This window comes from Urocampus carinirostris, chromosome 16 (genome assembly GCF_059441175.1).
Source record: "Urocampus carinirostris isolate Australia breed hairy pipefish chromosome 16, RoL_Ucar_1.0, whole genome shotgun sequence".
NCBI lineage: Eukaryota > Metazoa > Chordata > Actinopteri > Syngnathiformes > Syngnathidae > Urocampus > Urocampus carinirostris.
This window is the reverse complement of record NC_142364.1, coordinates 9972122-9998306: the sequence shown is the minus strand read 5'-3', so window position 1 is coordinate 9998306 and position 26185 is coordinate 9972122. Positions and strand designations below refer to the sequence as shown.

Here is a 26185-nt window from a genome sequence, read left to right as displayed (position 1 = left end):
TGTTATTGTTATTGTATAGTGACTTGTTTACCTGACTGCCCATTTTGCACATCTGGTTAGCTGCTCCTCTTGCACTCTTTGCACTACTGTATAATACTATACATAGCTATAATTATTTAGTATATTATTAGTACCGTATTTTCCGCACTATAAGGCGCACCTAAAAGTCTTCATTTTTTTCAAAAGCTGACCATGCGCCTTATAATACAGTGCGCCTTATATGTGGATCAATATTAAGTCGCAAAGTCTTGCAACTAACTTGCAGCCGCCGACTCGATTTTCCCCCGAACGCCAAGGAGTACGCGGTGTATGCTGGGATTTATATACCGGCGTTTCATTGGCTAACCAATGTGTCAATCATCATTTGAAACGATCACTATTGGCTAAAGTTATTCGGAGGTAAAGGGGGCGGATCCTTTTTATCATTTACAGGCTCGCATAGGCTAAAGCGGCAAAACAAAGCCTGCAATTGGCCGAAAAAGATGTGTCAATCATCAGTAGAATCGATCACTATTGGCTAAAGTTATTCGAAGGTCAAGGGGCGGATCCTTTTTATCATTTACAGGCTGGCATTGGCTCAAACGGCAAAACAAAGCCTGCAATTGGCCGAAAAAGATGAATGTGAATAGCATGTTGGGTTGACGGCATAGAGAAAACAGTATTTTACTATTCTGTACTGTATTTGTAAATATTTTACTCTCCTGGATTTACTACACTCACGGATATAAGAGGACCATGGTTGCACATTATTATTGAACACAACGACTTTGGTGAGCTACTCCGGATATATATTTTCCCAGTATCTTGTTTCAGAGTGATATCGATGTTTCTGTGATGGGTCTTTTTTTAAATTCAACTCAATTCCAAGTGTTTATTGTCATATGCACAGTAAAGTTGCGAGCGAAAAAGAAAATAGAAACTAAGGAATGGTTGGCATTTCTTGAATCCCAAGACTTTAACCTTCCGAATGATATTTGGAACGATGCATTTGAGTGATTGGTGACATCGTACAGACACTGTTTCTGTACGATGTCACCAAGGCGCACCGGGTTATAGGGCGCACCCCAAAAAATAGTTTTTGGTCCTATTATTTCCATACATAAGGCGCACCGGATTATAAGGCGCTAGAATGGGAACGTGGACAAAACAGTCGGATAGTTCAGTCCAACTTATTACCCCCTTAACATTCCCAAAGCTTGCAAAGAAGCAAATACGTGTCGTAGACACGTGCGGATGCGGTGTCCGTACGATGTCACCAAACAAACATTTCTTAGTTTCCATTTTATTTTTTGCTGGCAACTGTGTGGACAGCAAAGTAAGAATTTGATTGTGCAGGGAAACGGGGTTCTTTAATGCATATGACAATAAACACTTTGAATTGAATTGAGTTGAAAAATAGACTCGTCACAGAAACATCAAGATCGTTCTAAAACAAGATACCGGGAAAATATAAATCCGCATAGCTCACCTAAGTTCTCTTGCAGCCATCACCTTCAATAATGATACGTAACCATGGTCTTCTTACAACCGTGAGTGTAGTAAATCCAGGAGAGTCACATATTTACAAATACAGAATAGTAAAACATGTTTTCTCTATGCCGTAATGCAACCCAACGTGTTGGCTTTGTTTCGCCCCTTTAGCCTATGCGAGCCTGTAAATGCTAAAAGGATCCGCCCCCTTTACCTCCAAATAACTTTAGCCAATAGTGACTGATTCAAATGATGATTGACACATTGGTTAGGAAATGAAACGCCGGTATATAAATCCCAGCATACACCGCAGACGACTTCGCCTTCGGGGGAAAATTGAGTCGGCGGCTGCTTGCCTTAGTTGCAAGACTTTGCGACTTAATATTGATCCATATATAAGGCGCACTGTATTATAAGGCGCATGGTCAGCTTTTGAAAAAAATAAAGGCTTTTAGGTGCGCCTTATAGTGCGGAAAATACGGTATGCTAAAGTTTAACTCCGCATACAGACACACACATACTTTTCCTGGTGGTTCTCACCTGTTGGATTTAAAAGTTACTACATCCTCTCAAGTTAGAGCTTCCTTCTTTTCGTGTGAATCATTTTTGTATGTTCTCTGGCAGTATATCTTTCTTTACTTTAGATAGAAGTTGGGAAGTGGAAAACTCCACTAGATCAAACCGTTTTAATCATTTTGGACTGCAGAAAAAGGATAACTTCTGTCACGGTTGCCATGGCGCCCAATTGGCCCCGCTCGTGGGCGCCAGCTGCAGCATGTTGACAGATTGGCTCCCTGTCAGTTTTTAAACTCATGTCAGTCCCCTTTTATCAGTCCGTCTGCAAATGTCAGTTTTTACACAGCAAGCCCTTTTTTGCCTGTCCTGTGTTTTTGCTCTTGTTTTTCTCCTGCTACTATCTGTTTGATCCCGATCACGTCTGCTCTCCCGTCCCGAATTACGACCTGTTTTGATATCGACCACGTCTGTTCTCCCGCCCCGAATATCGATCCGTTTTTTTTTTTATCTCGATCACGTCTACCCTCCTCTCCTGGTTTTTCGACTTTTTTCCGTTCCCGACACCGCCATCGCTCGCCAGTCCCACTTCCGCGTCTGAGCAACCTACCCCCCGCGACCAGCGATCTCTGTATCACGTGTGCTTTCCTTTCCCTTCTCCCCAATAAAACTGAGTAACGTTACGCAAGTGGGTCCTGTCTCCGTTCTGGTCCTGACATAAATATTGTATTTTGGATTCAAAATTAAGAAGATGAATATAACTACCGTAAATTCCGGACTGTAGAGCGCACCCGATTATAAGCCGCACCCACCACATTTCAGGAGGAAAACCGATTTTGTACATACACAAGCCGCACCCGTATATTAGCCGCATGCGCCCACATTGTAAAACTGCAATGCAAACACGAAATTAACCCATACCCAATACAGTCCAAAAAACACAGCCGGCAAATTGAACGGGAAATGATACCGGTACTTAAGATTTAATGCAGACCTGCAGAGTCCGGGTGCCCGTTGAAAGTAATCCAAGGAAAAAAGTGTATATTTCCAAAGGTAAGGGCGGGAAAAATATATATCCACTATTGTCGGCCGCGTCCACAAACACGTCTCACCTTTACTCCACTTCCCGTCAGCCCGCGTACAAAACATATCAGAATAAGTTTCTAAAATAAATACATTACAAAAATATACAGTTGCAAATACATATTAACCAGGCCTATTTTTTACTCACAGTACCACATTTTTTGAATACATGATTGGAATCATATAATGACAAATATACATATATATATAATTAACAAGTTTGGGATACTTTATAGAAGATTTTTGAACTAAATACATATTTTGGGGGGTGTTCAATCTAACTACCGGTACTAACTCCTTAACCTTTTCATCAATATTTGCATTTTATTATTGACATTTTATCTATCGTCGCCTTTATCCAAATCTGGATCAGAGATTTTGATCTTATATCTTTATTTAATTTGTCCTGATTTTATTATCGCCGAATCTTAACCATTAAAACAGAAAGGATGTAGATGACATAGGAAAAGGCATTCGATTTCATCTCATCACATTACAGTGTTTCACATTTCGGAGCAAACACAAGAAGCTAGATTTATGATGAATTTGTGCTTGTAAACTATTTAATCCTAAAGTTTATGAGACTCTGGAGGGGCCAAGTAACGGGCTCAATGTAGCCTAATATAGAGGTGTAAGAGTACAATTTCCTATTCACAAATTTACTCAAGTAAATGTCAAAACTATGTCACATTTAGGAGCAGCAATTAAGAAATATATAATTCTCAAGGTATATATAATATATATATTTCACAGTTTTGTAATATATAACTGTACAACAGGGGTGTCAAACTCATTTTAACTCGGGGGCCACACGATAGAACAAACATTCTGTCGGGGGCCGGACTAGTCGATTAAAGAGAAAGAAAAAGAGAGGTAAAGAAATAAAGAAAGAGGGAGGGAAAAGGAGAGAGGGTGGGACAAAGAGAGAGAGGGAGAGAGCGTGAGAAACAAAGGATAAAAAGGTCGTGAGAGAGGGGGAAAGAAAGGGAGAGGAAGAAAGAAATCCAAAGAGAAATAGAGAGACAGAAGGAGAGAAAAGAGAAAAAGCGCAAAGGGTATGAGGACAGAAAGAGAAAAGAGACAAAAGGAAAAAAGGGAGAGAGAGAAAGAGAGAGACAAAGAGAGAGAGAGAGACAAAGAGAGAGAGAGACAAAGATGAGAGACAAAGATGAGAGAGACAAAGATGAGAAAGGGAGAGAGAGAGACAAAGATGAGAAAGGGAGAGACAAAGAGACAAAGATGGAGAGAGAGACAAAGATGAGAGAGAGACGAAGATGAGAGAGAGAGAGAGAGAGAGAGACAAAGATGAGAAAGGGAGAGACAAAGAGACAAAGATGAGAGAGAGAGAGACAAAGATGAGAGAGAGACGAAGATGAGAGAGAGAGAGAGAGAGAGACAAAGATGAGAGCGAGAGAGACAAAGATGAGAGAGAGAGAGAGAGAGAGAGAGAGAAATAAATACAAGTACAGCGTCTTTGTTCGAGGCACCTGGCTTTGGCAACATCAAGTGGACATATCTCAACCTGCAGCTTGTTTTTCTCTTGCGCTTCTCTGAGTGTTGTCTCGCGGGCCGGATTCGATCCCTTAGCGGGCCTGATCTGGCCTGCGGGCCGCCTCTTTGACACCTGTGCTGTACATAATTTAAAAAAAGCTTATGTCACACATTAAACTTGTTGACTGTGATAGAAGTCATCCATTTTTGAATGTGATGATACGGAGAGATTATTTTAAGGGACTTCTGCATTATGGTAACACTCAGAAGTACTTCCGTTTCCAGAAATAGGTTAAGGGTTCCTTAACCTGCTCTGCGTCTTTAACACATAGTATAAAAAGATGTCGAGTAAGATACTTCGTTTTAAGTGATAGTAAAAAAAAGACAAATATTGATTAAGGGGAATAAAGCTACTTTGGTCAAAAAGGGTTTATGAATTATTCAAGACAAGTCTTTAAGGTGTTGGGACCACTTCAGGACTGAATAAGTGTAAGACCAGTCCAACTAAAGATCTAGAAGATTTGAGACTAGGTCAAGATTGAAAAGGACAATAAGATACAAAGTTGAGACCAACATTTTGAGAAAATGGGACACCAGGTCAAAATAAATCCAATTCTAATTGTGGTCTCCTAAGAATTGTTGAAATATAAGCTTAAAACACACTTCTATTCTATAGCATACGAATAACCTATGTTTTATGTTGACACTATTTGTTTATCTGTGTATTATTTGCCCTCATGTAGGTTTTAGATCAGGTGATGGTGTCATAATAGTCTGTGGTTTGCAATAATCTGTGGTCTGTGCAGCCCTTTGAGACTCCTTGTGATTAAGGGTGTCACAAATAACCATGACTTGACTGAGGTTTTTGAGTTTTTCCTTTCCCTCATGTAGGTTTTAGATCAGGGGTGGTGCAATAATAGTCTGTGGTTTGCACTAATCTGTGGTCTGTGCAGCCCTTTGAGACTCCTTGTGATTAAGGGAGTCACAAATAAACACGACTTGACTTGACAATTGTCAAAAGGTTAGGATTGAGCAAGAGCATAAGAGACCAAGTTGAGACCCAGATCTGGAGAAAAGCTGAGGCCATGTCAAGATCAGTAAAGCTCAAGACTTCCTAGAGTCAAAACAAGGTCCGAATTGACCACAACCATAAGAGAACAAGACGAGACCAAGATTTTGAGAAAGTATAAAACTAGGTCAAGTTTAGACCACCTCAAGATCTGGACTTTGAAGAACTGACAGAAGGTCAAAATTGAGAAATACCATAAGAAGCCAAGTCGAGACCAAGAGTTTAAGAACATGTGAGACCAGGACAAAATCAGTCCAACTCAGGATCAACTGTGAAGAGTTGAAACAAGGTCAAGATTGGGCAAGACTGACTATAAGAGACTTATAAATATAACTGGGGCCAGATAATCACCCAAACCTAGAAGAACAAAGTCCACAATTAACAATATGGCTTGAAACAAGCAAATTGTTCTGTGTCCCAAAACGTTTTGACCCTAAATGGTCCTTCAAGTCCCCTAACAGGGCTGGTTGCTTGTTTACTTTCACTTCCTTGAAAGCAGACATATCTTCATCGTTGAAGGAAATTCCTCGGCCTGGCACCGATTCCAATCTTGGTTTCCTGGTCAGGGGTGTGATAAGGGCTGAAACAGGGCAGCGGGGAGCTACTTGGACTTGCTTTTTAGTGGTACTACAGAGAAGCACGTCAGATGGTGATCAAGCCTTCTGGGAATGTTCTTGCAGAACCAAGAGGTCCACCATTAGTGGGTGCTGATATAAGACCTGGTATATTTTGGCTTCACTCCTGTTAGGAATTAAATATTAAGTTAAGTTACCGGCATTTCCACACAGGGGGGATGTTTAATTTCTTAAACAATTTAGCTAAGTGTACTCCATCGAATATTAGCCGAATTAGTGTCGCTCGAATCTCCGTCAAGCCTCCTCTCTCGATCTTCTGCTTCCTTCTCCTGGCCCACGTTTTTTTCCGCAAGCTGGTGTGTCGGCTCCTCCCATGGGCGTGCCGGGAAAGCCCCCCACGTGGGGTCCACCATCTCGGAGAAGAGCGTCCCGATGTCTGAAAAACTCATAACAGCGGCGCGCTTATCAGAACAACTTCTCCAAACAACTTCTCCAAACAATGCCTGCCGTCCTGCGTCAGAGTTCTGTTATCAACAGAACTAAACAAAACATTCCGTATTTGGATCCGCGTGACCTGTCATTGCAGTGGCTCAGGAGGTAGAGCGCTCGTATTGGGATCAACAGATCGCGGTTCGAATCCCGGCTCCTCCGTGTTACATGTCGAAGTGTCCTTGGGTAAGACACTGAACCCCTAATACCCCCAATAAGCAGGTTAGAGCCTTACATGGCTGCACGGCCGCTATTGGGAAATGTGAAGCACAATGTAAAGCGCTTTGGGAAGTCATTGACTTGAAAAGCGCTATGTAAATGCAGATCATTTCTTTTCATTTCAAAAGAAGGAGAAAAGAAAAGAAAAGAAGAAAGCTAAAGAAATACTGTAGAGAAATCAAAAGAAAGAGAGAGATAAAGAAATTGAGAGATAAAGAAAAAGAATCATAGAGGAGAAAAAGAAAGAGACAAAGGGCAAGGGCAAGAAAGAGAGCGAGAGAAGAAAGTAAAAGTATTAAAGAACTTTGAACAAAAACTACTCAAGTAACTGTCTTATTTATTGATATATTTTTTCAAACAACAGATCATCAAAGTCCAACTAACAAATGACTCATGCTTACATGGAGAAGTAACGGGCTCAATGTAGCCTAATATAAGACACTGAACCCCTAATACCCCCAATAAGCAGGTTAGAGCCTTACATGGCTGCACGGCCGCTATTGGGAAATGTGAAGCACACTGTAAAGTGCTTTGGGAAGTCTTGGTCTTGGTTAGTGCAATTTGTGCCAAGTGTGAAGTCCGCCATTCCAAGAATACCTCATTGAGTCATAAGCCTCTTTCACGCTAGCAAGCAATGGGTAATAGTTCGATCCTAGAGAGCCGAGGGTGTACAAACCAAAGTAGAGTCTTTTGAGGAGTCAAGAAACCCAATTACAACTTATTGATGGCATGGAAGTCGATACTGGTCCAGTATGAAGAAGATCTCTCATATAAAATTGTCAAAAGGTTCAGACTGAACCATGGTAGATGTCCCACTAACTCTAGACCAGGGGTGTCTGCTATCAAGCTAACATGTTATCTTTTTGCTAATTATCAAGCTAAATTTTGGTCTTCCTTTCTGCCAGCTGACTAGCTTTGTTTTAGCTTTCTATCTGGCTATTTAGATGGCTTTTTACTCTTTTAGCTAGCTTTCTTGCTACCTTTTTAGCTTTGTAGCTTGTTGTCTAACTACCTTTTTAGCTATATAGCAAGCTATATTGCTAGATTTTTTTTGCATGCTATCTAGCTAACATGTTATCTTTTTGCTAATTATCAAGCTAAATTTTGGTCTTCCTTTCTGCCAGCTAACTAGCTTTGTTTTAGCTTTCTATCTCAGTATATAGATGGCTTTTTACTCTTTTAGATAGCTATCTTGCTACCCTTTTAGCTTTGTAGCTTGCTATCTAACTACCTTTTTAGCTATTTAGCAAGCTATATTGCTAGCTTTTTTTGCATGCTATCTAGCTAACATTTTATCTTTTTTTGCTAGTTATGAGGCTAAATTTTGGTATTTTTCTCTGATAGCTAACTAGCTTTGTTTTAGCTTTCTATCTGGCTATTTAGATGGCTTTTTACTCTTTTAGCTAGCTATCTTCCTACCTTTTTAGCTTCGTAGCGAGCTATCGTTTAACCTTTTTAGCTATATAGCTAGCTTTTTATTTTTTTGCATGCTATCTAGCTAACATTTTATCTTTTTTTGCTAGTTATCAAGCTAAATGTTGGTCTTCTTCTCTGATAGCTAACTAGCTTTGTTTTGGCTCTCTATCTGGCTATTTCAATGGCTTTTTATTCTTTTAGCTAGCTATCTAGCTCACTCTTAGTTTTGTACCTGTTTCTAGCTAACTATAAAGCAACCTTTTTTTTTTTAGCTCTTTAGCAAGCCATCTAGCTAAGTTGCTATTTTTGAAATTGAATCAAACTGGGGGCCCTTTCCGGTAAATAGGAACAAGAAGTAGCTCTCAGTTTGGAAAATGGGTGTCAAACTCATTTAAACTCGGGGGGCCACACGATAGAACAAACGTTCTGTCAGGGGCCGGACTGGTAGATTAAAGAGAAAGAAAAAGAGAGAAGAGGGAGGGAAAAGGAGAGAGGGTGGGACAAAGAAAGAAAAAAGAGAGTGAGAGAGTGTGAGAAACAAAAGAGATAAAAAGTCGTGGGAGAGGGGGAAAAGAAAGGGAGAGGAAGAAAGAAATCCAAAGAGAAATAGAAAGACAGAAGGAGAGAAAAGAGAAAAGAAAGCGGGACAAAGAAAGAAAAAGAGAGAGAGGGGGAGAGCGTGAGAAGCAAAAGATAAAAAGTCGTGAGAGAGGGGGAAAAGAAAGGGAGAGGAAGAAAGAAATCCAAAGAGAAATAGAAAAACAGAAGGAGCGAAAAGAGAAAAGAAAGCGCAAAGGGTAGGAAGATAGAAAGAGAAAAGAGAGAAAAGGAAAAAAATTGGGGGCGGCAGTAGCTCAGGAGGTAGAGCGCTCGTTTTGGGATCAAGGGATCCCAGTTCGAATCCCGGCTCATCCGTGTTACATATCGAAGTGTCCTTGGGTAAGACACTGAGCCCCTAATACCCCCAATAGGCAGGTTAGCGTCTTACATGGCTGCAATACAAGGCCGCTATTGGGAAATGTGAAGCACACTGTAAAGCGCTTTGGGAAGTCATTGACTTGAAAAGCGCTATATAAATGCAGATTATTTCATTTCATTTCATTTCAAAAAGGAAGTTAGAGCAAATGAGGTTAAAAAGAGAGAAAGAGACAGAGAGTGGGAGAAAAGGGCTGGAAAAGAGAGAGAGAGAAGGAGAGAGAGAGAGAGAAAAAAAATAAATAAATACAAGTACAGTATCTTTGTGAGAGGAACCTGGTTTTGGCAACATCAAGTGGACATATTTCAACCGGCAGCTCGTTTTTCTCTTGCGCTTCTCTGAGTGTTGTCACGTGGGCTGGATTCAATCCCTTAGCGGGCCGTCTTTTTGACACCTGTGCTCTAGACCGAGGTTTTGAAACCCAGACTTAAACGTGTGTAATCAAAGGGTACAGACCTGTCATGTTTGCCGATTCAGGGCTCCTGCAACTGCCCAATTGGCGCCAACAGCCCTGAGAGCCGATTGGCTAACAGACTCTTTTCAAACCCCCGGCTTTCAAGAAAACCCTGTCAGATCGTTGCAAACCTTTGCTCCCAGCTAGGCAAGCTCATTCCGTCCGACATTTTCCTGCCCTGTTTTTCTCTGCCTGATACCCGTTGCCAACCTGTTTCCGGACCTGATTCTGCCCTGTTCTGCCATCCCGACATCCGTCCTGTTTTGCCCCGCTACCTGCCTGACACCTGTTGCCGACCTTGTTTCCGAACTCGATACCGCCCTTGCTCTCCCGTCCCGGCTAACGACTAGTATTCCTGCAAATCTACGACCATCCTTGCTCGACACGGAAGTGCCACCAGCCACCTGCTACCATCGGATCGTTGAAGCAAGCCCTGCTCTCCCTCTTTAGTAATGAAACTGAGTAAACGAGCGCTATTGTGGTCCGTGACACAGACCAAGTCCTGCTCAAGACAGAGGTAGATGACTTGAGAGGGTTGAGACCAGATTCAGTAAGTCAAGAATAATATAAGACCATTTTGACCAAATAGTAGACTGAGACATTTTGACAAAATTGATTGAGACGAGGTCAAGATATACACTTTTGTAGAACAGAATCCGTGATTTTCTCATTAAAAAGCGAATTAAGTCAAAGTGACAGTGCATGAAGGTAAAAATACACGGGTTCCCCTGACGCTGTGTTCTAAATGCGCTATTTTGAAGTCAATGTTGAAATAGAACAAATTTGAGTAAAGTCAGTAGAGTTTTTCGAGAACCGGCTTCTCCGGCTCGGCTCACTAAAAACAACCGGCTCCTTCGGGTCCCAAACGGCTCTTCAGGTTGTTTTTGCTTCTTTAATACACACTTTTGTAGAACAGAATCCTTGATTTTCTCATTGACCTTGTTAAGTCCAGACATAAAACATTTGTGAATCTGAATCTTTAAAACGTAATTTTTTGGGGGGAAAAAACAGCAGATCCACATAACCTTGTAACACAAACCTTTGAATCTGATTAGGACAAGGACAAGAATAATTTTGGGTTCCTGGGTTTCTACTAGAGCAAAAGCAATGGAATGTGAGACAAAAGGATATTTATTCAAGGTCGTTTTCTTGAGAAATTTAGCTGTTTCGGACCATTCTGTGAAACTGGTCTCCAGGGGTGCCGCGTTTAATCCGATAATAATTTCTTCGTAGCTTAGGTAGGTTGATCCTGTCGTGATGACTGATGACCGCTCTTTTGGCGCCAACTGCCTCGGACTCTGATTGGCTCCCTGTCACTATTTAAACCCTCGTCTGTCTGTCACCTGTTGTCAGTCCGTCTGCGAACCTCAGTTTACTCTAGACCCTGACTCAATCCTGTTTTTGCTCCCGACTTCGGCCCGGTTTTTGATCTTGACCATGTCTACTCTCCTCTCCTGGCTTTCGACTCGTTGCTGATCCCGACCACTCTTTTGCTATCCCATCCCGGCTTCTGACCTGTTTTTTTCCCCGTTCCCGACACTGCCATCGCTTGCCACGGAAGTCCCACTTACGCGTTCAGAGCAGTGTTCCCTCTAAGCTGCGCGCGTGCGCAATTGCGCACTGCTCGCACATTCTCAGCGCACAAGAAAATTGAGCCAGCGCACAAAAATGAGGGCTCAAAATTACTAATTAAGAAGCGAATTAAGTCAAAGTTACAGTGCATAGAGGTAAATATACACGGGTTCCCCTGACGTTGTGTCCTAAATGCGGTATTTTGAAGTCGAGTCGAAGTAGAACGAAGTTGAGTGAAGTCAGTAGAGAACCGGCTTCTTCAGCTCGGCTCACTAAAAGGAACCGGCTCTTTCGGGTCCTAAACGGCTCTTCAGGTTGTTTTTGCTTCTTTAATCCCAACATGACCAAATATGATGTAAAACGATGCACAAAATGACTTAAAGGAAGGGAGGAATAGAACAAAAAAGAAAAAAATACCAGAATGAAAAAGTAGTGAAAAGCTGAGAAAAAAAGAAACAAAAGGAAGAGAAAAAAGAAGGAAAAATTTTAGAAAAAAAGCCAGAAAAAAAGAAAAGAAAAAAATGTAGGAAAAAAGTAAATAGAGAAGAAAAAGAAAAAAGTAACAGCTCGGAAAAATGAAACCCAATGAGATTTTTTTTAAAAGAATTAAAAAAAAAGTAGAAAAAAAACACAGAAAAAAGAAGAAAAAGTTTGTGTTGCATTCAAATAATTTCCAATGATATCAAGTGAATCTTGTTGCCAACATTGTACTTCCACTAGAAAATGTGATTAAGTACTGTTTTGTATCTTACAAGCGACTCAATAAGCCCCCCAAAAATGTTAATATTATGTGACAAAATATATCAGAAAATAAAAAGAAATGGATATCTTGTGAAAGAATTGTAAGAACAAACGACGTTCGTAGGCCGTACAACCTTTGCAATAGTACATGAGTCAATTCATTCAAAAGAGAAAAATAAATTTGCATTTCCGGAAACTCAGCAAAATGTAACTTGATGTCGAGTTTTGGACCTGTTTGATAATGACTTAGTTGCCACACTTGGGATTGCCGTTGCTCACTGTTGTTTCAAGCGTTGCTCACCGACTTTGTGAGAACGCTCAGACCCCTGGAAAATGACAGGGAACATTGCTTCCCGCGACCAGCGATCACCGGATCGCGTATGCATCCCTATCCTTTCTTCCCATTAAAACTGAGAGAAACGTCACGCAAGTGGGTTCTGTCTCCGTTCTGGTCCTGACAAATCTGGCCGACTTCAATTTCGCGTTTTGTGCCGGGATTTGTCGTAAACGGGCTTCCTGGGGTTAATAAAGGTCGGGAGAACCAAAACAATAGAGCCAACCACAGTAAATAATCTTTAGGTTGCATTGTTTCGTAAAAGATGTAAAGAATATCCTCTGGCTGTGCCTTCTTCATGCTATTGTTTACTCTCCCGTCTGGACATCAAAGTAGTGGCGGAAGGCTTATTTGCTTATTCACCTGCTACATGTGTTTTCAATCCGGGAGTGGCGTAGATGTGAGGGCTCCTCTGTTCCTGTTTTCCATGCAGTATTTCATGTCGCACGCTGGGAGGGCGGCCATGTTGAATTGAGAAGAAAAAATAGAAAGCATGAAAGGATCGCGTCCTCAAAGAATCTCAGCTCTGTCCTCTTCAATCCAAGGTGACAACTTTATTGTCCTTGACCACTTTGTACAGGTCTGTCGGACTGGGGAGGTGGGTTTCCAGAGTGCCGGGCATTGTACCCAGAGCTTTTCCACGCACAAGAAAATCTAGCCGGCTCACAAAAATCAGGGCTCGAAATTGCTCATTAAAAAGCGAATTAAGTCAAAGTTACAGCGCATGAAGGTCAAAATACACGGGTTCCCCTGACGTTGTGTTCTAAATGCGGTATTTTGAAGTCAATGTCGAAGTAGAACAAAGTTGAGTAAAGTCAGTAGAGTTTTTCGAGGACCGGCTTCTTCGGCTCGGCTCACTAAAAAGAACCGGCTCCTTCGGGTCCCAAACGGCTCTTCGGGTTGTTTTTGCTTCCTTAATCCCTACACGACCAAATATTGTGTAAAATTGTGCACAAAATGACGTAAAGCAGGGGTGTCTGACTCATTTTAACCCTGGGGCCACACGATAGAACAAACATTCTGTCGGGGGCCGGACGAGCGGATTAAAGAGAAAGAAAAAGAGAGATAAAGAAATAAGAGAAAGAGGAAGGGAAAAGGAGAGAGGGCGGGACAAAGAAAGAAAAAGAGAGAGAAGGAGAGAGCATGAACAAAAAATAAAAAGTCGTGAGAGAGGGGAAAAAGAAAGGGAGAGGAAGAAAGAAATCCAAAGAGAAATAGAAAGACAGAAGGAGAGAAAAGAGAAAAGAAAGTGTGAAGGGTAGGGAGAGAGAAAGAGAAAAGAGAGAAAAGGAAAAAAGGAAGTTAGAGCAAAATAAGTTAGAAAGACACAGAGAGAGAAAAAAACAAAGAGCAACAAAGCAAGAGAAAGAGAGAGACACAGAGAGTGAAAGAGACAGAGACAGAGAGTGGGAGTAAAGGGGTGGAAAAGAGAGAGAGAGAGAGAGAGAGAAAGAGAGAGACAGAAAGAAAGATATACAAGTATGGTGTCTTTGTTCGAGGCACCTGGCTTTGGCAACATCAAGTTGACATGTTTCAACCTGCAGCTTGTTTTTCTCTTGTGCTTCTCTGAGTGTTGTCTCGCGGGCCGGATTCAATCCCTTAGCGGGCCTGATATGGCCCGCGGGCCGCCAGTTTGACACCTGTGACGTAAAGGAAGGGGGGGGGGGGGGGTAGAACAAAAAAGAAAAAAATACCAAAATGAAAAAGTAGTGAAAAGCTGAAAAAAATGAAACAAAAGGAGAGAAAAAGAGAAAAAAAGAGCAGGAAAATTTCAGAAAAAAAAGCCAGAAGAAAAGAACGAAGCAAATAAATGGAAAAAAGGTAATAGAGAACAAAAAAAGCAAGAAAAAAAGTAACAGCTAGGAAAAAATAAACACAATGAGATTTTTTTAAAAGGAATTTTTAAAAAAGGAGAAAAAAAACGGGGAAAAAAAGGAAAAAGTTTGTGTCGCATTCAAATAATTTCCAATGATATCAAGTCAATCTTGTTGCCATCATTGTATTTCCACTAAAAAATGTAATTAAATACAGTTCTGTATCGTGCAACCGACGAAATAAGCCCCAAAATGTTAGTATTATATGACAAAAGATACCAGGAATAAAATAAATGGAAATCTTGTGATTTAAATTGTTGTAAAAACAAAAAGACGTTTGTAGGCCGTACAACTTTTGCAATAATACATTCGTCAATTCATTCAAAAGTCAAAAATAATTTTGCATTGCCGGAAACTCCGCAATATGTAACCTGATGTCAAGTTTTGGACATGTTTGATAATGATTTACAGTGGAACCTGGGTTCTCGACCATAATCCGTTCCAGAACCCTGTTCGAAAACCGATTTGTTTGAACCCAGAAATCATTTTTCCCATTACAAATAATGTAAATCGTTTTAATCCGTTCCAACACCCTGAATGTTTACCTTCGTTTACCTTTAAGACACAAATAACATAAATGTAACCCGGGCTAATCGTACCTTCGCGTTAGCGTAATCTTCCGTACGAAAGAAAAGAATTATGAATAGGATTTTTTACCTTTGTGGTGGTCAGCAGAAGGCGCAGATGGACGGGGAGAGGGATGGAGGAGGTAGGAAAATTATTGTTCGGAAGGAGAGTCCCCTTCCATAAAAACCTCGGGGAGCTCTTCTGTCTGAGGGGTGCTCACACGTTCAAATCTCTTTGCTACAGGATGTTCTTTTCTCTTAAAATATCTATCCAATGACACTTGCTTCTTTTTAGCACTTTTCGGAAGTGGTTCATGACAGTGTCATTAAAGTCATGATGACTCTGCTGGCTGCAGCTTCATCGGTGTGGTGAATTCTAACTCTAATTCTAACTTTGCCCATTTGCTACACATTTGTTTAATCTCGGACGCCCCCTAGTGTATTGGAGGTGCAATTGCACCTGAGAAAATTAAAAGGTGTAAACAAATGTGATGTGAAACATCCACCCCGGCGTTCGAACTCCGATTTTTTTGACCAAATAGCGAAGCAAGAGTTTCTCAAAATTTTTGATCGGACTCCGATTTGTTCGAACTGAGAGGCGTTCGAAAACCGAGGTACCACTGTAGTTGCCACACTCGGGATTGCCGTTGCTCACTGTTGTTTCGAGCGTTGCTCACCGACTTTGTGTGAACGCTCAGACCGTGGAAAATGACAGGGAATGCCGGGGATACTTGGGTGAGAGCTTCTTTTTGGGGTTCATTCCCACCCAGGCACGACTTTGAACAAAACTGACACAACTAGGCCAAACTGAGATCCCCAACTCATGTGGTTCTGGAACACAAACAGATCCCCCTTACACCCCCTCTTTCCTTCCTTCTCGCCTTCCCCGTGTTTTGCAAGATCCCCGCGGTGAATGGCTGGGATCGTTGTCCACCGGCGCAAGGTTTTCGTCGGGGCTCGAGAACGCCAGGAGGGTTCGGGTTCAGGCGGCAGCTTATGCAGCTCAGGCCTGAGGAATGTGGCCCAGATCATTAAGGTTGCAGTCTAGTACAACCATTAGGAGTCGGGCCTTATGAATCACATGATCTGTCAGTGACTCTCCCCCCCCAGCGCCCGTCGTCAATGGCAACCGGCTGACAATGGAACTATGGAGGGGTCTCCCCTAATACCATTCATGTGCATAGCCAATGCTCTTGTCAGACAGAGGCGCCCCGTCGTGGCCCCCCTAAGATGTTTTTGTTCCCTGGACTGTTTTTGTTAAGGAACACACCACCCAGACTTCAAAACCTGCGACGACTCCATAACTTTAAACGTTGCCGGTTGAAATTTCCATCGGTTTGTTTGCAACGTCTTCGGGCACAGTATTGTTAACTTAGTAGGCGAGAACCACCAGGAAAAGTATGTGTGTGTCTGTGTGTGGAGTCAAACTTTGGAATAATTTACAAGATGAGATCAAACAATCTCTCATCTCATCTCATTAGCTGCACCGCTTATCCTCAGTAGGGTCGCGGGGGTGCTGGAGCCCATCCCAGCAATCATTGGGCAGTGGGCAGGGGGACACCCTGAACTGGTTGCCAGCCAATCGCAGGGCACACGGGGATAGACAACTCACTCGCTCATTCACACCTAGGGACAATTTGGACCGGCCAATTCACCTGACACGCATGTTTTTGGAATGTGGGAGGAAACCGGAGTGCCCGGAGGAAACCCACGCAAGCACGGGAGAACATACAAACTCCGCACAGGAAGTCCGGAGCTGGATTTGAACCCACGCAGGAGGTTCCCATGACTTGAACTGTGCCGCACATGCGCTAACCACTGCGCCGCTGTGCTGCCCGTCCAACTATTCATGTGTTCAAATTTACCGTAAATTCCGGACTATAGAGCGCACCTGATTATAAGCCGCACCCACCACATTTTGCGAGGATAACCGCTTTTGTACTTACACAAGCTGCACCTGTACATAAGCCGCATGCGCCCACATTAAAACATGTAACACATTCACAAAATTGAATATGAAGTACACAGTTCAAAAACCACAGCCGGCATAATGTACGTAAAATGATACCGGTACTTAACTTTTAATGCAGACCTGCAGAGTCCGGTTGGCATTTCTTGAATCCCAAGACTTTAACCTTCTGAATGATATTTGGAACCATGCATTTGAGTGACATCGTACAGACACTGTTTCCGTATATGTCTGAGACACGTAATTGCTTCTTTGGTTACATATTGAAAATAAAAACAGTGAAAATGTGATATTTGATGAGTGTTTGTGAAGCGTTTTGGGAAACACCAGTTAAAAAAATGGTCTGTGTTCATTTGAATGAAAGCGAAAGAGCTACCTTCTGACAATAACAACATACTTTAGCGAGCGGCATCGAACGGCTTTTACAACAAATACACGAAACCACACACAATTAGCCGTGTTTAGGTAGTACGAACAACCGCTCGCTTTTGGTATAATCAAGTCAAACTTGAGATGAAATGTGACAGAAGAGAATATACTTACGTCGCCGAGTTCCTCCATGATAAACAGCGCCACATAAGAAGGGGGTGAGGTGGGAGGAGTTGAAGAAGGGCGGGGTGAGCGAAGCGGTAACTCACCATGACTAAGCATTGTGTCAGGGCCTCCCCCTCCCCTTCACAATAAGAGTGTCCACACCGTGTCCCCAGTGGACATAAGCTCGCGCTCAATGGCGTCAATAAATGCTGTATTGTAATTATTATAAATGTTGATATCTAACCTATGTAATAAGTATATCCATGAGACTTTGTTATATTAGACACAAGAGAAGAAGAGGATTTGTAAAATGTATTTAATAGGGAAGATAAAGGGGTAGGGAAAATAAGCTGCTTCTGACTACCCCTTTTCGAACATGTGACATTATTTTGTTGTTGACTCATTGTTTTGGTCCTGTTTTTATTTTAATGTTCGAAGTTTTCATAAGTTTGACGGTGTCTCAACAGGAGATCGTTTTGGTGGAGGGAAGTCGTGTCTTTGAGGCATGGAAGAGGCCCCCACCCCCGGTCTACATGGAGTACTTCTTCTTCAACGTCACCAACGTGGACGAGTTCCTAGCCGGGGCTAAACCGGTCGTTAACCAGGTCGGGCCTTACACGTACAGGTGAGGTCTTAAATCTTCGAATTAAAATTTCACTCAGGGATGATAAAGTCTTACCCACCCAGATCTAAGTTCTACTCAGAAACCAGAAATAAGTTGTACCAGGAACCATACAGTTTTTCTGTAGCCTTATAGAAACAGACATTCTGACTTCCAGATTTAAGACCAAAGAAACACCATATAATGTGAAGACCAGGTCTTATACGAACTTAAACCAAGTCAAACCAAAAACTGTGGTATGCAAGACAAAATCGAAGACAACAATTTCAAGGGGTCAAAGACTTTAGACCACCGTGGACCAAGTCCAGAACAAGCCTTAGAATGAGGTCATGTGCGGACACAAACTGGAGCCAAATCAAAACCTTTTGAGGAGTTAAGACCAAGTTACAACTAGGACTAGTAGTCGAGGCCAAGTCCATTAGAAGAGTTTGAAAAGATGCAAAGTTTTTGAGGATCTGATTGAGAAAATAAAACTCAAAGTACCTTGTACTAGAGAATCAAGACCAAACTTTAGAGGAAATGATCTTAAGTCACAACAAAGATGAGTAATCAAGGCCAAGTCACAACTTGACTTGAGAAGTCCTGTGACTAAAAACCAAAGAAAAGTTAAAACAAAGACTGAGACCAATGACACCAATTAAAGACCAATACCGAGAGAATCTTCAAGACTACAACTTTCAGCATCCCCAAGAACCAGAGTTAGAGGAGTCACAAAGTCAAGACTATGTTGTTCTTAGCCAGGACAGATATCGCTGGCGCCATGACAAGGTCCTCGGTGCACTGGCTTACATCTTAGAGCAGGAAAGGCAGAAGAAGCACCAACCTCAACCCAGTCCATCCAGTTTGTCAGGGAAGGGGAGAAACCAGCATCCTCCAAGAAGACCAGGAAGAGCCTCCTGCAAACAGCACCAGCGTGGCGGATGAGGGTTGACCTGGGAAGGAAATGACACTTTCCCCAGGTAGTCCAAACTTGAGACCAGACATCGTGTTTTGGTCAGAAGAGGCTCAAAAATCATCCTGATTGAGCTCACTGTACCGTGGGATGCAGCGAAGCCCATGAAAGGGAAAACGCCAAATATCAAGAACTGGTCCAACAGTGCAGGAACAAGGGATGGCAGACCTGGCTATTCCCAGTGGAGGTCGGGTGCAGGGGCTTCCCAGCACAGTCTGTATGGGACACGTTAACAGCTCCGGGAATAAGTGGAAGGTAGAGGAAGGCAGCTGCCCATAGAAAGGGGGAAGCCGCGGAGAGAGCCTCTTGCTGGCTCTGGAGTAGGAGAGAGGAGTTTAGCTGGGGACCAGGAGAAGATGGGCAGTGTTGTGGTTAAGGGTCGAAACGCCCAGTGACGGTTGGAACCCACCTGACGACATCTCCTGGTTGAAGGCTACAGTCACTGTTTGAGTGACTTCAAAAGTTGCACTGATTAGAAGTGTATGTAATAGTTCCCTCAAAGTTTTGGACGGAGTAAAATCGGGTGCAGAAGAAAAGTATCAGACCAAGACGATGCTACAACGAAGGCCCTGAAAAAGATCCAGGACACCTAAACCAAATGCAGACAAAGTCTTAGAGCAGCTGAAACCAAAATTAAGATCAAGAGTATGTCTTTCAAGACAGTTAAGACCAAAGCATTATTGAGATAGGACTAAGTAATGACCAGTTTGAGACATTGCAGGACTAGAAACCAAAGAAAAGTCAAGTCAAGAGGACCGAAACCAATTCAAGACCTTGTACTCGAACAGTTGAGAAAATCTTCAAGCCTACGACTTTAAGGATACTCAGAACCAAGACTTAGACTGTTTGAGATAAAGGTAAATCGGGTTTACATTAAGTCGAAACTAAGAGTTTGAGACCAAGACCATATCACAACTAAGATGAGGAATTGAGGGAAAAGGCCAGAAAAATATTTTGAAAGCCTGTATGTCTAGTGTAAACAGTCTTAAAAGTAAGAGTAAGAGAGAGTCAAGAACAGGCTTTAAGGAAATAGGACAAAGTAATGACAAATTTGAAAAGTCCTGTGACTAGAAAACAAAGAAAAGTTGAAACTAAGACTAAGATACATACTGTATACCACAAGTGTCAAACAGGCGGCCCACGGGCCAGATCAGGCCCGATAAGGGATTGAATGAGATGCACCTGGCTTTGGCAACATCAAGTTGACATATTTCAACCTGCAGCTCGTTTTTCTCTTGCGCTTCTCTGAGTGTTGTCCCGCGGGCCGAATTCAACCCTTTAGCGGGCCTGATCTGGTCCGCGGGCCGCCTTTTTGACACCTGTGATCTAGAGGGACGAAAACATGACCAATTTGGGTGCAGAGGTACCTAACTTGTTTGGGTGTTTGGGCATTTGGGTTGGCCATGGTCAATTTTTTGTTTTTTGCTACTTTTTTCTTTTTTCTTTTCTTTGTTTTTGTATACGTGTTTGTCTTGCTATCGCTCACCCCTCTTGAGGGATATGACCAAGGTAGATAGATAGATAGACTCATGGACCACACTCAACCTGTCATGTCCTGCATGGTCGTCATGGCACCCAGCTGGTCCCGCCCCCTTGACACCGGCTGAGACAGATTGACTTGATTGCGTGCGGAATACTTAAGCGCTCCTTTTGGGACTGCCCGTTGCCAGACCATTGCTTAACTTGAGGAAAAACCTGTTCATGCCCGTTTGTTCTGAGTAAATGCCTAGTTTGTGATTTTGATTGCCTTTAAGCCTGTTTTGTGAGTATTACCTAGTTTGAATTTTTGATTGCCTTTAAGCCTGTTTTGTTTTGTCTTTGGTCCCTGCGTGTTGGACAATTTTCATTTTCCGGTAAAAACAGGGGTTGGAGACTACAATAACAGCCGAACCATTGACACACACTGCTCACTCGATATGGAGTTTCTAGCAGTATCGTGCAGACCCTTCTATGTACCGGGAGAGTTAACTGTGGTCTTTGTGTTTGCTGTTTACTTTCCACCGCTAACGTTAGCATAGCGCTAAATCTCCTGCCCGCCGCTATCAATGAACAGCAGCTTGCACACCCCAACGGAGCTTTATCGTCGACGGCGACTTTAATCGGGCATGTTTATGGACTGTACTCCTAAATCCATTCAATTGTGGACTGAGCAATTCGGAAAAACACTGGACTATGTGTCATGTGTAATGTAAGATCAAACATCAAACATTCCGGTTGTATCCAGCAACTCTGTTTGACCCTCACCCCCCTCATCAACCCCCCCCGGAGGAAAACAAAGCCTACTTACAACAAAGTCAGTTAGTTCTTTGTTCCTTTATCTCTTTGTTTCCTTATCCTCACTGTAAATGTGGAACTGGAGTCGTCCAATTTTGTTGTCACTACTGTCTGCTCTGGAACAGCTGTAAACCCTGACCCCCAAACCCACTCTAAAATCTCCTTCTTGGTTTTAAAGGGAGTACAGGTACAAGGACAACGTCACCATGGTCAACGACGGCAAAATGGTGTCGGCCTACAACACCAAAAGCTTCGTGTTCCTGAGAGACAAGTCCGTGGGCGACCCTACCGTAGATAACATCACCACTGTCAACATACCCGCCTGGGTGAGAGGACATGGACTCCTGGTCACCTGCGGTCACTGAGTCCCTTTCGTCTAAAGCAGGGGTGTCAAACTCAATTGGGGCCAAAATTCAAAACACACTTAAGGTCGCGGGCCAACCAGGATAAACATTTATTCAACACACTTAAACTGAAGGTTTTGGAACGGACAAGAATATTAAATTCAAACCTTAAATCACTTAGACAGTATTTATGATTTTGCTGTAAATAAAAATATCTTGTTAAATTACTGTATTTTCTGCACTATAGGACGCACCGGGTTAAAGGGCGCACCCCCAAAAAATAGTTTTTGGTCCTATATCTTCCATACATAAGGCGCACCGGATTATAAGACACTACAATGGGAACGTGGACAAAACAGTCAGATAGTTCAGTCCAATTTATTACCCCCTTAACATTCCCAAAGCTTGCAAAGAAGCAAATATGTGTCTCAGACACGTGCGGATGCGGTGTCCGTACGATGTCACTCGAATGCATCGTTCCAAATATCATTCGGAAGGTTAAAGTCTTGGGATTCAAGAAATGCCAACCATCCCTTAGTTTCTATTTTCTTTTTCGCTCGCAATTTTACGGTGCATTTGACAATAAACACTTGGAATTGAGTTGAATTTAAAAAAAGACCCATCACAGAAACATCGAAATTACTCTGAAACAAGATACTGGGAAAATATATAGCCGGAGTAGCTCACCGAAGTCGTTGTGTTCAATAATAATGTGCAACCATGGTCCTCTTAAATCCGTGAGTGTAGTAAATCCAGGAGAGTAAAATATTTACAAATACAGTACAGAATAGTAAAATACTGTTTTCTCTATGCCGTCAACCCAACATGCTATTCACATTCATCTTTTACGGCCAATTGCAGGCTTTGTTTTGCCGCTTTAGCCTATGCGAGCCTGTAAATGATAAAAGGATCCGCCCCCTTTACCTCCGAATAACTTTAGCCAATAGTGATCGATTTAAATGATGATTGACACATCTTTTTCGGCCAATTGCAGGGTTTTTTTTGCCGCTTTAGCCTATGCGAGCCTGTAAATGATAAAAAGGATCCGCCCCCTTTACCTCTGAATAACTTTAGCCAATAGTGACTGATTCAAATGATGATTGACACATTGGTTAGCCAATGAAACGCCGGTATATAAATCCCAGCATACACCGCGGACTACTCGCGTTCGGGGGGAAATCGAGTCGGCGGCTGCTTGGATTAGTTGCAAGACTTTGCGACTTAATATTGATCCATATATAAGGCGCACTGTATTATAAGGCGCATGGTCAGCTTTTGAAAAAAATTAAGACTTTTAGCTGCGCCTTATAGTGCAGAAAATACGGTATACAACTTAGAACTTAACTTAAACAACTTAACATTAAAATAACATTCAAATTCCTTTGCTCCTATGTCAATGTATATCGTAAATTCCGGACTATAGAGCGCACCTGATTATAAGCCGCACCCACCACATTTTAAGAGGAAAACCGATTTTGTACATACACAAGCCGCACCTGTATATAAGCCGCTTGCGCCCACATTTAAACATGTATTCCGTTACTCCCCAAGCCTGCACAAAATTTTGTCATTTTATTCATATTTAGTTTCTTTTGTCTTTTATTCGCATATTTGCTATCGGAGTAATCCAAAATTAATTGAAAGTAATCCAGTTAAAGTAACCCCACCCAACCCTGTATATGAAAGAATAGGTACAGTGACTAAAACGTCAGAATATGATGTCCAGGGATGAGACGGCGTTGTCCATATTGACGGGCCGTTAATAACAATAATGTAAAACGGTCTTGCGGGCCGGATATGATTACGCGGCGGGCCGGAGGTGGCCCGCGAGCCGGGAGTTTGACACAGGCGGTCTAAAGTCTTTCTTGTGTGTAGGCGGTGATGAACAAGGTCAAAGGGAGCTTCTGGAAAGCTTCCATGGTGTCCATCTGGATGAACTCCATCGGGAGCGGCTTGTTCACCACTCGCACGGTGGACGAACTGCTGTGGGGATACGAGGACCCCCTGCTGACACGTATCGCTCCCAGTAATCCTGAAGTCGAGACCACGTTCGGTCTCATGTATAAGGTAGGTTACAGTTACTAGTTACTTCATTTTACTCATTCAAATGCTTGAGGTTCCTCTGAAACCGGAAGAGCTGGTGCCAGCCCATTTTTTTTCCATTTTGTATGACAAACCATTCCATTGTAGCTTTTGCTTTTATGTTTTGGATCATTGTCTCGTTGGGAGACAAATACTCGCCCCAGTCTCGGGTCTTTTGCGGACTCCATCGAATTTTCTCCCAGAATAGTCCTGTATTTGGCTCCATCCATATTCGCATCAATTTTAAACATCTTCCCTGTCCCCGCTGAAGAAAAGCAGGCCCAAACTATGATGCTCCCACAACCATGTTTGACGGTGGGGATGGTGTGTTGGTGTGTTGAGGCACAGGACATATAGAAAGAATGCTAATACCTTCGTTTTGTATTAGCATACCTTTCAACCTGTACAGCACCCGGATGGAGAATGCTCTCGAGCCTGTAGCTTTCTTCTTGGCTCTTGGAGTCTCAAGTAGTACAGCGTTCTCCGAGCAGAGGCTCTTTCCAGGAACATGCCGAGTACTACGGTTTTGCCGTAATGAGTACAGTTTTCTTGAACCCACTACGGTGTTACGGTTGGGTCACAAAAACTACGGGTTTTTTTATAAGTCTTCGGTGCCGTCCGTACACTTTGGATTACCGTAAATTCCGGACTCTAAGCCGCTACTTTTTTCCCAAATGTTCAGCCCTGCGGCTTATTCAGTGAAGCGGCCAATTTATGTAATTTTTCTAACGGCCACCAGCGGCGCTGGAGTATAAAAGGTAAGATTAAGACTAGTAGGATATGTGCGCCAAGAAAGACTGTAACCTCTAAGTTTATGCATACATTGTCTGTTAAGTAAAGGTACGTTTCGTTAATGGGGAAGACGCCCTTGATGGCGATGGTTATGAGGAGGAATATGAGGACGATCTACCGTGAATTTCACAATTGCGGGATGCTTTCTTTTGACAGACACGTTTGATGCATTGCGAGCGTGATCCTACTAGCGTGTTGCTACCCTTCACAGGCACGGTTTGGGATGAAAGTTATAATCTTATTATTAAAGCTTTGAAAACTCTCTCGGTGTACCGTCTTTCTTACTAAATATGTGTAACCATGTATAATATGTATTTTCAACTGTATTTTTTTGTAATGTATTTATTTTAGAGATTTTTTCTGTTATGTGTTCTACGGGCCAATCAAAAAGAAAGGGCGGAGCAAACGCAGGCTGATGGGAATTGGGGTAAAGCTGAGTTGCCGGTAGATCTGTCTGTTGTCGCAGCGGACAATAGTGGCTATATATTTTTCCCACCCTTAACTTTGGAAATAAACATTTTGTTTCCTTGGATTACTTTCAACGGGACACGGACTTTACAAGTCTGCATCATACGTTAATTATGGATATCATTATCCATTCATGATGCCGATTGTGGTCCTAAGATTATGCACTAGAAACTCTAGATGTGTCAGCATGTGTAGATTACAAGAATGTCGGCATGTGGCAGAGCGTCGGCATGTCAAGGTTGATTTTAGCGATCGGGAGATGGAATAAGAGCTTGCTCTGTCCACTACACGCACCGGCCCGGTATTGCAGTACCTCCGGGATCGGTGCATTCGCACTGATCGCTGAATGGCTCTGTGGCTAGGACCTTGACTCGGCCTCTTGGCTGAGAGCAAGTGTCTCGGCCCCTTCGCTTTGTAGTGTATTATGATTTGACGGATAATGAGTAATTAATAAATATTATAGAACAATTAATCTCTATGAAATCAAAATCGTGGAACTTATAGCCTGATCTGGGATAAAGTTGTGATCGTGTCATTAGTTTTAATGCGGGGGCACGCGGCTTATACACAGGTGCGGCTTGTGTAAGAACAAAAGTGGAAAATCACTTAAAAAGTGGTGGGTGCGGCTCTATAGTCCGGAATTTACGGTACTTTCTATCCTATCGTTATGGGTTTTAACGCACAAAAATGCGTTTATCTGAGGAATCAACTCCTTGCCCTGAAGAATTCGGCGTGATGAGGGGGCCCTATCGTGGATGCAGTGCCGGAGCTAAGGCTAAGCGGCTAGCCGTGTATAAGTCTTCTCTACAGTCCGTAATCATAGTAAATGTGAACTCTCTGTCAAATAAGACCGACGAACTGGCTGTGCTGGTAAAAAACGTCAAAGCGTACAGGGAGTGGAGTTTGCTGTGTTTTACGGAAACGTGGCTCACGTTTAGCATCCCGGATGCTAACGTGTAGCTACCTGGAGCAACCGGTAGCTACCGGAGCTAACCTCCTCTCCGATTCCCGGTTTAGCGTGTCATCCATTCCTCTAAACGGAACTCCGGAAAACGAAAAATCTCCATCGGCATACATGGCAGGTCATTGACTATGCAATTTATTCAAAATGTTTATTATTTCATATTGAAACTGATCAAAATCAATTATTCACAAATATATTGGAATATCTCAAATAAAAAGTTTCCAAATTAAACTGAAAACCAACACTGAATAATATTACTTCAATGATAAAAAAAAATACATGTTTTGTTTCTTATTTTATCAAATATTGAAAAGAAAAGAAAACTATGAGGGTTTTCTATGA

The 26185-nt window shown here is 42.4% G+C and overlaps 1 protein-coding gene and 1 pseudogene across 1 annotated transcript in view; both read left to right on the top strand.

The window, feature by feature from the left end:
• Positions 1 to 26185, top strand: part of scarb2b (scavenger receptor class B, member 2b) — a 63082-nt gene that overhangs the window by 2252 nt on the left and 34645 nt on the right. The window contains exons 2-4 of the mRNA XM_088355918.1: positions 17813 to 17970; positions 21372 to 21519; positions 23413 to 23604. Coding sequence (XP_088212044.1) covers positions 17813 to 17970; positions 21372 to 21519; positions 23413 to 23604 — 498 coding nt within the window. The remainder of the gene's footprint in view (positions 1 to 17812; positions 17971 to 21371; positions 21520 to 23412; positions 23605 to 26185) is intronic.
• On the top strand, positions 25119 to 25207 carry LOC148350240 (U2 spliceosomal RNA; annotated as a pseudogene).